We start from the raw sequence: 15,140 nt of genomic DNA, 5'->3' as shown, positions 1-15,140 counted from the left end.
AGTATATTTATAGCAAATTGGATCGCAAGTTTCAGACTACATATATGTAACTGAGCAGTACAAGCCTACAAGGTCTTTAAATGCGATTTTAACCACTTAGCTTTGATGATTTTCTGGCCTTTATTGGGCTGTTTTTAATTCTAAATACTATTTCGCATTATAAACGGGTCAAAGATTCATAGCTGCACATTTTTTTAACCAAGCTTAATTTCTGTCAGGTTTGTGTCTTGTTCAGCTCGCGTCTTGAATTGATTGCCTTACCAACTTTGTTAATGAATGAGGTGTTCAACCAGCAGCAAGCTGTTTGTTTTGCCAATTTTCACTCTGCCGACATGACATCTTATTAGTTATTTTTGCAGGTGATGCACTTTCATTGAGAGCAGGAGCAGGAGTAGGAATGAGTTTTGGTCAAGAAATTGCAAATCATTCACTTCAACTTTACAGGTTGGACGCCATGGCTACGCAGGGCAAGTTCACGGAATGGTGACAGAAGAAGACTCAAGGACCCTTTTAAAATCTGTGTCGTTTTAATGTTTTTATCTTTAAAATAAGCCTAAGCCTTGATATTTCAAGGTTGGAATTAATCCAGTTTTGTTTAGATTCATTTTCCCTACAAAAGTTTATGATTCTTGTTTCTTGTTTTAATCTTAAAATCTAGGCTTCATTAGCAGATATATCATTTTAACTACAACGTACTGTTGTTCGTAACTTTGTTTGACGTTTAAGTAATTCTTAGAAGCGAGAAGGGGATTCATGTTCGTAACTTTGTCATGCATACTTTATTGATCAAATGGTACAAGCTGGATTAATTTTTTATATGACATCGCTAGCCTTGCCAGTTGCCACAATGAAGGGATATATATATATATTTTTTCCGGTGGTCATCTTCAATGCAAGAGTAAGCATTCTTTTAAAAGATAGTGTAGATAAAGCAATGTAATGAAGTGTTCTAACGTTTTCGATATGGATTGCCTAGTATCTATATAGGTGTCCGGAATACAACATGCTTAGCTGTCATTACATGACATGACATGTAACTGCCACCTTACGTTTTTATTATAACTATTCATATTCGAACATGATATTCCAGATTGAGTCCATACAAGCATAATTTGAGACCTAATCTTTTCAACTACTAAACTAAAATGTAAATTAAAATTTGGTTTAATGGAGACTTTAATAATATTAAGTAATCAGTATTTATATATAAGTTTATATTAAATATCTAAAATTGTATTATTTTAATATCAATATTTAATAGGAGAGATATGCCAAAAACACACGTTAATAAGACCTAAAATGATAAAAAAGATGTTTCAATACAAATTTATTAAATTAATTATTATTCAAAACAATATAAGACCATCTCTTATAGGAGATTTATGACCATTTTTGATGCTTAGTTGACATTCTTAGGTTCATACAACATTGGAGTGATAGATTCTTGTGATAGAAATTATTGTGGAAGAATTTGATATAAACGTGTTTTTTTTCATAAAATAATGGAAAATGGGAGGTGGGTAAGTGGGTTAGAACATGGTGGGGCCATGGTTGAATAAATATAAAATATTGGTAGGTAAAATAAATGCAAAATATTGGTAAGTAAAAATAAAAGTGAAAGAGGGTGATGAAGTGAAAATATTTTTAGGTGCTTTTGAGTTATTTTATTGAGAAGGTTTTTAGATATTTTAAAGAACGAGTACTTTTCTAATATCTCAGTCAACTGGACATGTTTATGATTTTTTAGGGTTTCCTGATTGGTGATGGTCTAAGAAATTAAAAAGAAAGTCAGAAACATGAGTCGGCTAACGTTGGTTTCCACTAAACGTTCCACTCCTTTAAATTATTAAATTACGAAATTAAACTAATAAATAGTTAACAAATATATAAACAAGTAAATAAATATGGCTGAAAAGTCGGTCCCTCACATTGCCACTTTGTCCACGTATCCCTCCACTCAAGCTCATCTGTTGTTTTGATTCTTTCACTGAGTTCCTTCGTCCCAAAGTTTGGCATTGCTATTCTAATTTGTTTAATACAAAAAGTTTGAAGATTATAATAAATTTAGAGTGACCAAATTTAAATGAATTAACGTTTTATGTTAACAAATTCTTTTATATGTATAGAATTCAATGTTTATTAAAGTTTTAGAATTTTAATTTAAATTATTTGTTAATATAATTCAATCAATTATTCCTCGAAAAAATTAGATTTTAATAATCCAAACTAAACCTATGACTAATTAGTCGAGTAATAGCTGTGACCACTTAAACTTATAAGTTTCATTATTTTTATTAACGGCAATCATATTCTATCGAAGAGGTAACTCAATATAAAGACAAATTTTTTTCTTAAAGACGAAAATGAAAGTTAAAATGTCACTAATCAGCTGGTCAACATAAATCATTATCAACACTTATTAATAATTTATCCCTCTTTTTAATAGTCCTATATCACCAGTTTTTAAAAAGTTATAAAAGTAAATAAATTAAAATCGTGGTAAAATAAAAAAAAGTTAAGCCCACAGTCAGCATGAGTCTAGAGAGAGAAAACCAAAAAGTTAGAGAGAGAAGCAGAAACTCCCAATTCAATTAATATGTTTCTCTGTTGCTGTTATCAGATCTACCTCTCTCCTCTCCTTCAAGATTTCTTTTTTATTATTTTTCCACATTCACCTGCGTCATCGTCTCCAACACACACTCTCTGTTTTCACCCCCAAAACCCCATTACTTTACTTGATCTTTAGTAACCCACTTGCATTTGCATTTTACTGCAAGTTTCTTGATTTCTGATCTGGGTTTTTTATTTTCATTGCTGGATGTGATTTTAAAACCCTAACCATCATGTTTACAGAAGGGTTAGATAACAATGCACTTAGATGGGTTAAAGAGGTCAGCTTTCTACTTCCTCAAACTGCAAAGTTGAAAATTTTTTAAAATCTTGAATTGTGTAATGTGAACAAGAAACCCTAATTTTTTTTATAGAATAGTAATTACTGAAAGATTGAAGTATGCTTGTTTTTACCCAAATGGGAATTAGGGTTTTGTTAAATTCCTTGTTCTTATGTTTCAAAGTAAAAAAAAAATTAGCATTGTTAAATAAGTTGTTAATTTGTTAAATTAATATTATGCTTGTATAGGTCCTAATTTCCCGTACAGAAATTTATTAATAATCACTAAAAAATGAAAACTATGTTTTTTGTTTTTAAATCTTGAAACAGTTTCATTTGGGATTTACACTAATTTGTTTCTGTTATGTTTAAAAATCCAAACTTTTTATTATGAAGCCTGTTTATTTGAAATTGTGTATTGTGAACATGAATGTCTAATTTCTGGTACATTGGTTTATTTATATAATTACTAAAACTGAAAATCTTACACTGATTTGTTTCTGTTATGTTTGAAAACAAATTTTAATCTTTGTGTTGCAAATTTGAATGAAGGTTGTTAAATATGTAAATAATGATGGTTTTAAATTCAGGGGTCGAATAATTCGAAGAAGGAAGTTCCATACTTTGTCCCAAATCAACGGTCTCGATTTGATCCCATTACTTCACGAAACGGTAATCGAGGGTTCGGATTACCTCCCGCATCAAAGTTCCGAAGCGGGCATCTACCCGGGCCGGGGGTTATTCCAATATCTCAAGTATTACCGGGAGAAGATACAAATTCAGCTTCTGAAAATGACATGTCAACTGATTTGGATGGTGAGGTGTACGGTGGACGCTACTCAATAGATTCCTCCCCCCAAGATGACAGGGTTCTTCCTGGTACTAGGTCTTATGATCCTACGCATGTGCGCCCACGGTATCATGTGTACTCGAGTGATGTCAGCTCTTCGGTTGAAACAATGGGGGCTAGAAGAACTGATAAAAACCGTGTTACAAATAATAATGCTTATGTTGACGATGAATCAGATGATTCGAATGGTAGCTCCGAGTTCTCAACAACTCAAGTGCCGTCACGAGTCAATATAAATGCTTCTAGAAAGGTACCAGTAAACTTTGAGTTTATCATTTTTTTTACTTAAATGCTATTGTAATTAAGTATTGATTATTGATCATAATTATTTTCATTTGTAAATTATTGGTTTTGCATAGTTAGCTGAAAAAGGTTTTGGTCATGTTTATTAAAATCTGCTTTAATTTGATTTTGTAGAGGTGCAATTTTGACCCATTTATAGATAAGCGGGTCAATTTTAGTTTTGATGTATTTATAGATATATGGTCAGTTTAAATTTTGATGATTTATAGATAGACAGGCCAGTTTCAGTTTTAACCCGTTTATAGATAAACGGGTCAATTTCACTTTTGAACCTTTCGCCAGATTAGAAACAAGTCAAATGGTTTGCGACAGGTTTTCGGCAGCAAGCATCCCATTTGATTAAATGATATATTATTTGTTAGGATAAAACATTTCTTCTTTTGTATTATGCTTACTTATGAAAGTCAACTATTGCAGGATCATAGGTCCTTTGAAGATATTCCTAGCGCGCCTCCATTTTCGGGCCCGGTTGGAGAAATCCAGCAACAAGAACATCCCCAACCCTCCGTATTGAATCATACACCTTTGAGACCTAAATCTCATGATTTTGAAGTTAAACCGGTCGTAGAAAAGAAGACTCCTAGTGTAGATTTGAAGGATGATCATAAAATGGATACTTCAAATTCGTCTAATAGGTTCGATTTTTCTTCATAAGTGTTCATTTTCTTGATCTTTGTTAACCAAGAAAATATAATCTTGAAAACCAAGAAAAAGCTGAACACTTTTATGCATTTTAATTAGTAGGAATGTTGGTGCGGAGAGAGGGCCCTCGTCAGGATCGCTTCATGCTCGTCTACCCACGTTTCACGCAAGGTACATTACAAAGTTAATTACTATTATACCCTTTTAGCTAATACATTGTTTTCTCTTGAACTAGTTCACTTGGGCCTTGGCATTCTGTGATTGCGTATGATGCATGCGTTCGGCTTTGCTTACATGCTTGGGCCAAGGGTTGTATGGAGGCCCCTATGTTTCTTGAAAATGAATGTGCTTTATTAAGAAGTACCTTTGAGTGAGTATATTTATACATTTATTTATTTCTCTCGTGTAGATGATTTGATATGTTGTTTCTTCTCTTTAATATTTTCGGTTGATCTTTGGTTTAGTTTGCAACAGGTTTTACTGCAATCGGAAAGCGAATTGCTTGTAAAACAATCTTCAGACGTTGGTAGCAAAGGTAGTGCAGCAAAACCAAAGAAAATGGTTGGGAAAATGAAGGTTCAAGGTATTGTCTTTTGGTCAACACATTGACTTTTAGTGAACCTAATTTCTAATAATTGTGATATTGATTTTCTATGGGTGCAGTTCGTAAGGTGAGGATGGGAGTGGACCCGCCCACAGGATGCAACTTTTCATCACTTAAACCACCAAAAGTTAAATTGGAAACTGTTAAACGACACTGTGCAACAGTGCAATCCAAGATGTCGTCCGGGTGGCAAGCGGTTAAAAGAATTCCGTTTTCGCCTCGTAAGCCCATCAACGGTTCTTTTTCTCTACATAGCTTGGCTTACATGCAAGCAAGTGGACAATATATTAAACAAATTTCCGGCCTTCTTAAATCTGGCGTTTCAAGCTTACGGACCACTTCATCCGCTAATGAAGTTTTGCAAGGTTTGTAGATTATTTTTTATTATTTAGTGTTTAGATGTGCTTCTTCTCCTTGAAGCTGTAATAATCAGATAATTAGTTGGCTGAGTTTTAACACTTCTAGTTAATTTAGTGTCTATTAAGTTAAATGTGCAAAAAGGACCCTTTTTTAATTTTATTAAGGTATTAATTTAAATATTTTATTCTCGGGTATGATAATTTTTTATAATCTTTTTGTTAAAATGTTTTCATCTAAAGTTTCATGATTATTGTTTTTATAAAATTAACAAGAAGAAATGTGAAAGGCTCAAAATAGGATAAAAAAAGTATGGAAGTGATTATTAAAATTGATTAATCATGAAATCAATAACCAAAAAAGGACCTTTTATTTTATGTAGATATTTGTTTAAATTGGCCACTTATTTTTCTTTGGCTATAATAATAAATTTTATAATCTTTATTGTTAAAAAATTATCTGAAATTTCTTAACTAAAATGTTTAAATTTGGGTAAAAAGGTATGAAACTGACTATTGAAATTGATTATTTGTCAACAGAAACGTATTCATGTTCGTTAAGATTAAAAAGTTCGGTTGAAGAGGATACCGTCCGAATGCAACCTGGATCCAGTGAAGTTCATATATTGTATGCTTATCATATTCTTCTTATTTTGTGATTTATTGATTGAAGCTAGTTACTGACCATTGAGATTGCAGTCTGCCAGATAGTCTTGGAGATGACTTGATTGTTGAAGTATTTGATTCTAAGGGGAAATATTGTGGTCGGGTCCTTGTCCAGCTGGCTACCATATCTGAAGATCCAGTAAGCTCTTTGAAATCATTTTGATTTTTTTGGTCAAGGGTCAAATTGCAATAATTAACAACAAATATTCAGTTAGTTTCTTATCTTATCATTGGACTTCAAAAATCACTGCTAAAACCATTCAGTTTGTCAATAACTGTATGTATTGACTTTGGACAACTTTCAGCCCGTTTGACCTATTTGACCCGTTTAAGATAAAATGCAACCCAAATTGACCGACTCTAAATAATTGGGATGCAGTGTTTATTGCATTGATTATTAAAGTTAAATATCCAAATTTAAAAAATTAAGTGAAATAATTACTATTTATTGAAATTATTTATATGCATGTTTGTTTCAGAACGAGAAGCTACGTTGGTGGTCTATCTACCGAGAACCGGAGCATGTGCTTGTTGGTAAAATTCAACTGTACATAAACTATACAACAAGTTTAGATGATAGCATCAAGGTTAGTCATGTTAAATTACTAAATTCATTATGTTTGACCAAGAAAACGTTGATGGTTTGACCAAGGAGTCTTCTTGTTTTGCAGTGCGGTTCTGTAGCTGAAACAGTGGCATATGACATCGTTATGGAGGTTGCCATGAAAGTACAAAAGTTTCAACAAAGAAATTTATTGTTGCGTGGTCCATGGAAATGGTTACTAAATGAGTTTTCATCTTATTATGGCGTTTCTGACTCTTATACCAAGCTAAGGTTTGATGTTTTACAATTTGTTTTTAGAGGTGACAACGGTCGGGCTGGGTAATGGGTCAGTTAACCTAGAAAACTTTTTGTTAAAAAAAGTAACTTTTTTTATTAAATAATTATGGCCCATCAAAAATGTTTACAAAACATGTGTTGTTTCAATGTTTTTCAGGTATCTTTCGTATATTATGGATGTCGCTACCCCTACAGCCGACTGTCTCTCTTTGGTGTATGACTTGTTATTACCAATTATGTTGAAGGGAAATAGCAAGAGTGCCCTTAGTCATCAAGAGGTTAAACCTTTGCTAATTATTTGTTTGTATTTAGTTATATACAATGGTTTATTACTTAATACATTGAAAAAAAATTGAGTCCGAAAATAGTGAAGTGTTCATTTTGATATTGATGGTTAATCTGAACTTACTATTCCAATAAAAAGTTTCAATAATAAGTTTTTAGTGTTTGGCTTAAGGGAATTATGATATTGATCATTTAGGGTCAATTGTCAAAATAATCGGTATAATTTACTAATATAAATGTAATTTTATTAATCAACTATTTTCAAATTTATTACTTTAGAATGCACTTTCATATCAAACCCCTAATAGTAGAAGTTGTTATAATTTTCAATTGTAATGCTGGTTAGTAACTAAGTATATTATGTTACTTTTTAAACTTTTCAATTGTAAGTTGTATTTTAAGACAATATTGTATTAAATTTCAATTTTAATGTTGTGTAAATCTTTGAATCTAGATTGCTAGTAACTTGGTATATTATATTACTTTTTAAATAACATTATATCTTGCATTTTGTATCCTAATCTAAAGGTATTGTTTTGATGATTTTACCAGAATAGAATATTGGGCGAGATTGAAGAGCAAATCGAACAACTTCTTGCTCTTGTTTTTGAGAATTACAAGTCACTTGATGAGCAATCGCCGTCTGGCATTATGGACATTTTTAAGCCTGCTACTGGAGTGGCTGCACCGGTTTTAGAGCATGCTGTTAAACTTTATAAACTCACTCATGATATTTTATCTCCTGAAGCACAGAACAAATTATATGTCTACTTCCAGGTTCACAATTTTACACACTTTAGTAATATCAACTTTTTCGCAGTTTAGTAAAATGACTATATTGCCCTCATCTTTTATCCTTTTGGTATGCCAACGTTTACCGTTTTCGGTTTTAGGTTTATATTAAGACATAAGTTTTCGTGTTTCGTATCATGATTTGTAATTTTACAAAGTCTTAGTTTTTGTTCTTGAATTTGATGTAAAATGGAAGCAAAATATAGGAAATTCATAGATGACGAAGATGAGGGTATTATAGTCAAGTAAAATAAAAGTTTAAGCAAACAACAATTTTGAGGAGGTATGAATGTATGATATCCATTTTTTGAAAGATCACGACAAAAGTGTAATTCACGATTTCACTCTAACTAATACCTGAAAAGATGCAACTTTTCTTTCTTAAAAGAGTCATAATTAGAATTATTACTTATTTACCCTTTGTTATAACTACAAATAATTTGTTTTGATCATTAGGCTGCTGCTAAAAAAAGATGTAGAAGACATTTGACTGAAACTGATGAGTTTGTTAGTGGGAACGGTGAAGGCATTATAATGGATTCTGTAGGTGTTACGACTGCTTATCAGAAAATGAAACACGTTTGCATGAACATAAGAAATGAGATTTTTACAGATATTGAGATACACAATTGCAATATACTCCCAAGGTGTGTTTTCCTGCATTTCATTTTATTTGAAAAACATTGTCTTGACAGTTTTAATGACCCAACATAAACAAACATGCACGTATGTAAATAGCAAACGTTAACGAATGCAAATGAACAAACATTAACAAAACACATAATCGAACGTTCATGCACACAATCGAAAGAACACGTTCATGTTCGTTCATTTAATTAATCGAACAAATATCCTTGTTCATTATCGTTCATTATCAAACAAGCGAGCGTATACGAACTTCCTGACGAACAGTTAGTTGAAAGTTCAAACAACCATGAGTACAATCAAACAGTCTATATAGATAAACACACTAAACTTAAACTAATGATAATGTCTGTATAGATAAAGTACAATAACACATGAAATAATAAACACTACACTTAAACTGACAAACGGTTTGTTTACAACCCTCATGTTTATTAGTTTATGTTTTATTGTGTTTAGGGTTGTAAACAGGACTGAACATATAGCGAACCATTCGTCGGGAAGTTCGTTTGTTTAATAATTGGACGGACATGAGCATGGAATTCTGTTTGATTAATTAAAAGAGCGAACACGAACAATGGTCGCGTTCGTTCGCTTGTTTTCGTACGGTTATGTTTGTTTGTTCATGTTTAAAATAATTATCTCTTTCATATATTTGGTCTTTCCTTTAAATCTGAAAAGTTAGGCTGATTTTACGAGGGTAGTTGTGTCATATCTAAAATTTGTATTGCCTCTTTTAAACATTATTTATTTGCAGTTTTATCGACCTACCGAATCTTTCATCAGCAATATACAGTGCCGAACTCTCAAGTAGATTAAGAACCTTTCTTGTTGCTTGCCCTCCAACTGCACCTTCCCCTCATGTTACCGACCTTGTAATTGCAACTGCAGACTTCCAAAAAGATCTTGCCAGCTGGAATATTAAGTAATGTTTGGCCAAATTTTGTTATATGCTAGTTGTTTGACTTTGCCTGGGTTAATTTGTTTTTTTTATTTATTTTGTCAGTCCTGTAAAAAATGGGGTCGATGCAAACCAGTTGTTTCATTTGTATATCATGGTATGGATTCAAGATAAGCGTTTGCTTCTTCTGGAGACGTGTAAGGTGGATAAGGTATGCAATAAGCTGCTTTCTTTTGCACCTTTTAAACGTTATTTGTACTCATAACTCATCACATTTATGTTTTTAAATATTCTTATTTTCGTCACCTTTATGTTTCACATTTTTGTTCTTTTTAAACATTTATGCAATAAGCTGCTTTCTTGTTAGTTTTAGCTGTGGCGTTTTTTGTTAAAAGTTTGACACAAAATCAGTTAAGGTAGTCTTTTAATATATTTTTTGATTACATACAATCACAAGAATTTCTCTAGAGTTAATGGAACATACAATCCTTAAGTTGGTTGGTGGCATGGATATCTTTTAGAAGTGAACGATATCCATGCTGAAGCTCGTCTAGGCTAACTTTTGAGAGCTGGACTTCGACTTGTTTATTATTATTTATTAATTAATTTATGTATATATAGTTATTTTTTGTATATATTTATAATTATAATTCTTCTATATAACGTAATATATACTATATTTTTTATTTTTTGTCATGATTTTATATATATAAGAAAATATTAGATAAATATATATTTAGTATATTTCCTTAAAATTATAGAAACGAGGCTAGTTTAGGCTTGTGAGCAAGCATGAGCTTTGTAAGTGAAGCATATGATCAGTCTAGTTTAGGCTCAAGCTCATTTAAGCTTGGCTCGATTTGAGCTTTTAGCGAGCCAATCTCAGGTTGCTCACTAGCAGCTTGCTTGGCTTGTTTACACTCATTTTGTAGTATTTTGTGTATCTAGTATTTACATATTTAATGATACTAGTTTTTAGTTTCGAGCAAGAGGTCATTTATTTTTGGGAAAGAGGGAATGATCATACATGTTGTATGAGACTATGAGTTATAGATACACGTATACATATGTATATTGGTTATGCATTTATGTTTAAATATTAAATATAGGTGAAATGGTCTGGAGTGAGGACACAACATTCAACTACTCCATTTGTGGACGAGATGTATGATCGCTTTAAAGAGACTTTGAACGATTATGAAGTCATTGTATGCCGATGGCCAAAGTATACCTTTGCTTTGGAGAATGTACGTTTTAATGTGCTAATTATGATTACAATTTCAATATTGTTGTTTTAGGGACGCGCTTTTAACTTTAGCATTATTAAATAGGCGGTTGCTGACATTGAAAAAGCAGTTATTGAAGCCCTTGATAAACAATATGCGGATGTAGTGGCCCCTTTGAAAGAGAACATGACTCCCAAGAAGTTTGGGCTAAAATATGTTCAAAAGCTCACCAAAAGGACCGCAAATCCTTATGTGGTGCCTCCCGAGGTTTGCATTCTGCATTTCGATTATTGTGTGTAATTGTAAAAATGTCATCTTTGTTATACTTTTATAGGAAGTTTAGTATTCAAAATGGATGGGTGAGTTAACGGGTCAAAGTTTGTTATACTTCTATCGTCTTTTTTATAAAGTTAAATAGCATTAGTATATTACGGTTATCCCTATTCTTTTTATATATTTTAATTATTACTGTGGATGTAGCTTGGAATTCTGTTGAATTCGATGAAGAGAATGCTTGACGTTTTGCGCCCTAAAATTGAGCTACAGCTGAAGTCATGGGGTTCGTGTTGCGTTCCTAATGGAGGAAACGTAGCACCCGGAGAACGTTTAAGTGAAGTCACGGTGATGCTTAGATCCAAATTCAGAAATTATCTTCAAGCAGTCGTTGAGAAACTTGTTGAAAATGTGAGTGCATTTTTATTATTTGTGAGTCAAGTTTATTGATTTTCTCCAATAGTTGCAATTTCGACCCATTTAATCTTGAAGTATTCGATTTGGGTCATGTTTCATCTTAACAGGTCAAATGGGTTATATCATTTTATTCAGAAAACTTTATTGTTATTTTTAAATTATGCATTTTTTGTAATTATATTTGATACCCTAATTGTTTTGAAAAGGTCGAAAGTTTTCGGATAAAAAGCATTCTGGGTCCCAACTTTCTTGATCTGCTCATTTTACAAGCTCTAATATTCTTGAATTTTATTAAAGAGCAAATGTGTTAGAAACTCGACTGATTTGTACTTTTAATGCTTGAAACCTCTTAAAATCATTTTATCTCAAACTTTAGATATATATTGAATATTTATAGCTATTTCAACTATTGCCACTTAATTTTCTTGGATTATTTTTCATTGGTGCAGACAAGATTACAAAACAGTACAAAGCTGAAGAAAATCCTTCAAGATTCGAAGGAAAGTGTGGCGGAATCTGAGATTCGATTCAGGATGCAACCATTAAAAGATCAACTTATTAATACGATAAATCATCTTCATACGATCTTTGAGACCCATGTTTTTATTGCAACATGCAGAGGTTATTGGGACCGAATGGGGCAAGTGAGTGAAGTCAACATAACATTTTGCAAATACGAAAAATAAAATTCAATTTCTATTTGTACTTACATGTTTTGTGTTGTTTCAGGATGTTTTAGGTTTTCTTGAGAACCGAAAAGAGAACCGCTCATGGTACAAAGGTTCAAGAGTTTCTGTTTCTGTAAGTCTCATTATGTCTCATGAATAATATGTGTGTTTTCAAGATGTATGTGGTTTCTGTTATATCAATTCTGGCAAAAAGCATCATATGACGAAAATACCCTTCATTTTCTTTTTAAAAAAAAGTTTAACAAATTTATAAACTTTAAATGTAAAGATTTTTTTTTCTCAAATATTTAGGGCATTTTGTCATTCCATGCGGTTTTGACTGAAACTGGTATAAATGAAACTAGATGCATATATTTGACACTATGCAAATTTATTTGTGCATAATTGAGTGGTTATTAATAAAAATTAATGTACACATTTGCTAACTGTATGTCTACATGTAACAATCTTTTTCCTCTTATTACTTTTATGATGATATTTAGTTTTTCTTTTATTATTATTATTTGTTATTTGTGTTCAGAACGTCTTTTTTGTAACTAGTGTTTTCAAATATGCAGATTTTGGATGATATATTTGCATCGCAAATGCAACAATTGCTCGGTAACACACTTCAAGAAAAGGATGTTGAACCACCTAGATCAATAGTTGAAGTGCGGTCAATGCTTTGCAAGGATGCTGGTAGTTACAAGAACGATACTTTCTACTATTAGAAACCGATTTGCATATACATACAAGAAGAAGGCTGACCGTGTTGATTGTAGAAGTCGTTTTTTTGTTCATTTGAATGAGGGTGTTATAATAGGTTCCATTTTGTCTAGCAAGTATATAAATTGATTTCTTGATGTTTACATTAATAGTAGCGAGTAAAGAGCACTTATAATTTTTTCATGTCATAGTAAAGCATCTAGCACTTATAATTTTTTCATGTCATAGTAAAGCATCTTTTGTTTGTTTATGGTTTCTTGGCTAACTACTGGTCATTATACTTCATATATTATTGATACTAAAGTCATCCTTTTCAAAATAGTTTGTTTTGGATATAATGATTAACATGTGAAAGAAGTTAAAATGGATTTTATAAAGGTTTTTGAAGAGGTATGTACCCGCCTCAACACCAAGCAAGGCGGGTCAACCCACAAGATAAAGACATTATGAAGGCACAAAGCCAAAACCCAGGCGCATGGCGCATACAAAACATGCTCAGGCATCATATGCTCGCGCATCACATATGCGCGCGGCGCATCAACGCGCGGCGCATATCACATGCTCTTGCACATCACATATGCTCGCGCGTCACATATGCGCGTGGCGCACCAGCGCGCGGCGCATATCACACGCTCATGCATATCACACCTGCGCATGAAATATCTGCGCGTGAGAATAAAAAGAAGACTTCGCGCATCCTCAGGATGGGCGCATATCACACGTGCACATAATCAACCTCGTCCTTATCCAAATCAGGATTAGGGCAACCTTGATTGTGCACGTCAGACAATCTTCCAGAAGGCATCTTTTTAAGGAGTAAGAATATGCTGATGTTGACAGCTGCCAAATGAAAGGTCGACAACTCAGCATGACACATGTGCTACCACATGATTACAACCAACGAGAAAGCGCCAGGTGTCCCAGAGGACACGTGGCGCAGTGCGATTGGAGGAGGCCAACGAGGCTGAGCCCAACCAGTGGAAACCCTAACACTATAAATACAACATCAACTCCACTTTGATGACACATTCATACTCAATCATTGACAGTTACAAGCAGTGATATCACATTCAATCATATTGAACTATATTCACTCACAGTCAGTTACAGAAAACACACAGTCACACAATCAAGAGTATTCAGCGATTCAGCAATACTCTTGAGATTCACTGACTCACACATTATTATCTTCTCCACAAAGATACTGATTCTCACGCCGGAGGGTTACCCCAAAGAGGACCCCTCTGTCCCTTTCTGAGGGGTAAGTAACGGCGTTGTTCATTTTGTAGGTGGAAGAACACGGATTCAGAGGAACCATCGGTGAAATAGTTTAATCATACCCGAGGAAAGTAGATCTGCTACCAGTGAGTAGATCCACGTTTCTTCATTGGCGCCATCCACTGTTACAAACGGCAATCAGATCTCATCAGATCTACAAAAAAATCAATCACCATGGTTTCTGGAGTTCGTAACGTTGATCAAGCTCTGGAGGATATTGAACGTGAGGGTGTTAACGACGGACAGCAGGTTCTGAGGGTTCCGCGTGATTCTACGCGTACCACCAGCAACCGTCCCTTCGTCACAACCCCTCACGGCCAGACTGAAACTCCTCCAGACGATCACACGTTACAAAATATGGCCGGCGCGAAGCTGAAAGGACCAATGGGTCCAGAAGATGAAGCAAATGATCCGAATGAATGGCTCATAAACGAGCAGCGGCGTCTGATTGAAAAGTACAACGAAATGGTCAAGCAGAAGAAGCTAGCCGACCAAACACAAAGGCAAGCTTTTGATAAGCAGACTACAAAGAGGCCGCGCGCGCCGGAAGAAGGACATTCTGTTCACACTGCACACACTGAGTTCAGTGATGAAGAAGTGTATGAGGAAGACACGGGATACTCATGCAGGAGGCTCACAGCTCCGCGCGCCTATGAACATGGCGCCTGGAGCCAGAGCAGATCTGGATCTGCACATGCCGTACAGCCCACCGATCAGAGGGCAAGTGGACGTAACCACGCCCTACAGACCAGCCATCCTGGTAAAACACTCAAAGTT

At 33.7% G+C, this 15,140-nt stretch overlaps 1 protein-coding gene across 1 annotated transcript; it reads left to right on the top strand.

Annotated features, from left to right (window-relative positions):
• Window positions 1–2,806: 2,806 nt before the first annotated feature.
• On the top strand, window positions 2,807–13,262 carry LOC143533654 (uncharacterized). The gene is made up of 22 exons (XM_077028386.1): window positions 2,807–2,891; window positions 3,481–3,990; window positions 4,461–4,678; window positions 4,788–4,856; window positions 4,921–5,055; window positions 5,150–5,268; window positions 5,349–5,654; window positions 6,186–6,273; window positions 6,345–6,450; window positions 6,791–6,898; window positions 6,983–7,146; window positions 7,310–7,430; window positions 7,990–8,214; window positions 8,686–8,876; window positions 9,632–9,799; window positions 9,881–9,986; window positions 10,885–11,022; window positions 11,107–11,268; window positions 11,482–11,685; window positions 12,141–12,335; window positions 12,421–12,492; window positions 12,938–13,262. The coding sequence occupies exons 1-22, from the start codon at window positions 2,844–2,846 to the stop codon at window positions 13,088–13,090; spliced, it is 3,606 nt and encodes a 1,201-aa protein (XP_076884501.1). The 5' UTR covers window positions 2,807–2,843; the 3' UTR covers window positions 13,091–13,262.
• The last annotated feature ends 1,878 nt before the right edge of the window (window positions 13,263–15,140 follow it).

This window comes from Bidens hawaiensis, unplaced genomic scaffold (genome assembly GCF_021521415.1).
Source record: "Bidens hawaiensis isolate Kalapana, Puna unplaced genomic scaffold, B.hawaiensis_p1.1 tig00000055_1, whole genome shotgun sequence".
Taxonomy (NCBI): domain Eukaryota; kingdom Viridiplantae; phylum Streptophyta; class Magnoliopsida; order Asterales; family Asteraceae; genus Bidens; species Bidens hawaiensis.
This window is presented reverse-complemented; position numbering and strand designations above follow the sequence as displayed.

What these genes read in the sequence shown, in the direction of transcription:
- LOC143533654 (XM_077028386.1), top strand. Translation starts at nt 2,844, where the DNA reads ATGTTTACAGAAGGGTTAGATAACAATGCACTTAGATGGGTTAAAGAG. An exon ending in AATTATATGTCTACTTCCAG is followed by an intron (nt 8,215 to 8,685) that starts GTTCACAATTTT and finishes TTTGATCATTAG; the next exon opens with GCTGCTGCTAAAAAAAGATG. An exon ending in CTTGCCAGCTGGAATATTAA is followed by an intron (nt 9,800 to 9,880) that starts GTAATGTTTGGC and finishes TTATTTTGTCAG; the next exon opens with TCCTGTAAAAAATGGGGTCG.